This window comes from Austrofundulus limnaeus, unplaced genomic scaffold, assembly GCF_001266775.1.
Source record: "Austrofundulus limnaeus strain Quisiro unplaced genomic scaffold, Austrofundulus_limnaeus-1.0 Scaffold1390, whole genome shotgun sequence".
Lineage (NCBI taxonomy): Eukaryota > Metazoa > Chordata > Actinopteri > Cyprinodontiformes > Rivulidae > Austrofundulus > Austrofundulus limnaeus.
This window is the reverse complement of record NW_013953792.1, coordinates 48,969-50,220: the sequence shown is the minus strand read 5'-3', so window position 1 is coordinate 50,220 and position 1,252 is coordinate 48,969. Positions and strand designations below refer to the sequence as shown.

General features: G+C 30.5%; 1 protein-coding gene across 1 annotated transcript in view; it reads left to right on the top strand.

Moving 5' to 3' along the window:
* LOC106535231 (6-phosphofructo-2-kinase/fructose-2,6-bisphosphatase) overlaps window positions 1–926 on the top strand; it is a gene marked incomplete in the record, with an annotated part of 38,729 nt that extends 37,803 nt beyond the window's left edge. Inside the window, 1 exon segment of the mRNA XM_014032185.1 lies at window positions 495–926. Within this exon segment, the coding sequence (XP_013887639.1) occupies window positions 495–554 (60 nt within the window).
* Between the last annotated feature and the right edge of the window lie 326 nt (window positions 927–1,252).

The following is a 1,252-nucleotide window of genomic DNA, read 5'->3' as shown; positions in this document are numbered from 1 at the left end:
GCAATACAAAAGTACATACAATGAAGAAAAAAATAAACACAAAAAGAACCCTTGGATAAATTAAAAGATGATTTGATAATACAAAATAAGAAGGATGTGTATGTTGACGATGTAAATAGAGCTTATGACGTATTTATGAATATCTTGGGAGGTCTATATGAAAAAAAATTTGTACAAAAAGAATTTACAAAAAGAGATGTTGTTGATAAACCATGGATGACAAACAGATTGAGAAATGCATGTAAAAAAAAAAGAATCACTTGTTTTCATGCTTCCTGAAATCAAGAACAAAAGAAGCAGAAGATAGATACAAGAAATATAAAAAGAATTTTGTTTGGATTATAAGAAAACACAAGAAGGAGTATTATAGTAAATTATTAGACAAAGTAATGGTAAAATGAGGGAAACATGGTGAATAATGAAAAACACTCTGCTGAAAACCTTWATGTTTCAGGACTACAGAGAGAAACTGTTTACAATCTTGTCTTTTTCAGAACGTGGACGTAAACAGAGATCCAGAGGAGGCGTTAGAGACAGTTCCTGAGCACATCTAGCAGACAGCAGACACCASAAGCTGCTTCCAGTCTCTCTGAAGAAACACCTTTGAATTAAAGTCACTTTTTTATTGTTAGACGATTGAAAACTTCGTTTTAATGGAAACATTTCTTTCTTTCTGTCAGCAGCTGTCAGAGACAGAAGTAACAAAGTACAAATACCTTATCACCTTACTGAAGTAGAAATTTTGGGTATCTCTAAAAAAAAGTATTTTGTTTTTATCTCATTGTAGCSTGTTTTATTCCTGCTTGTCATTGTTAAAAACAAAAGCAGAAAAGTTGTGCACCAGCAGAGTGAATGTGACTGTGGTTGGATGAGAAGTAAAAATATAAACCTTAGCAAAAAGTAGTATACTTGAAATTCATTTTAATACGTATACTTGAGTATAAGTTTAAGTATGTCAAGTATACTAGACACCATGTACTTGTAGTGTACCAGAAAGTATATTGATTTAAAACTTGTTTTCGTACTAAATTGGGATGTTTTAATTTATAAAAAAGTATACTTTAAGTATACTGATATCTTTTTAAGTTTATAAACTTGCCAAAAAGAAGTATGCTTTAAGTACATGTCATTAAGTATACTGAAGTAAATAAAAGTTTATTTCCCTAAGTGAACTTTTATTTACCATGTACACTGATATAAGTGTACTAGCAGTTTACTAACAAGTATACTTCTAGGACTAAATTGGCCCACA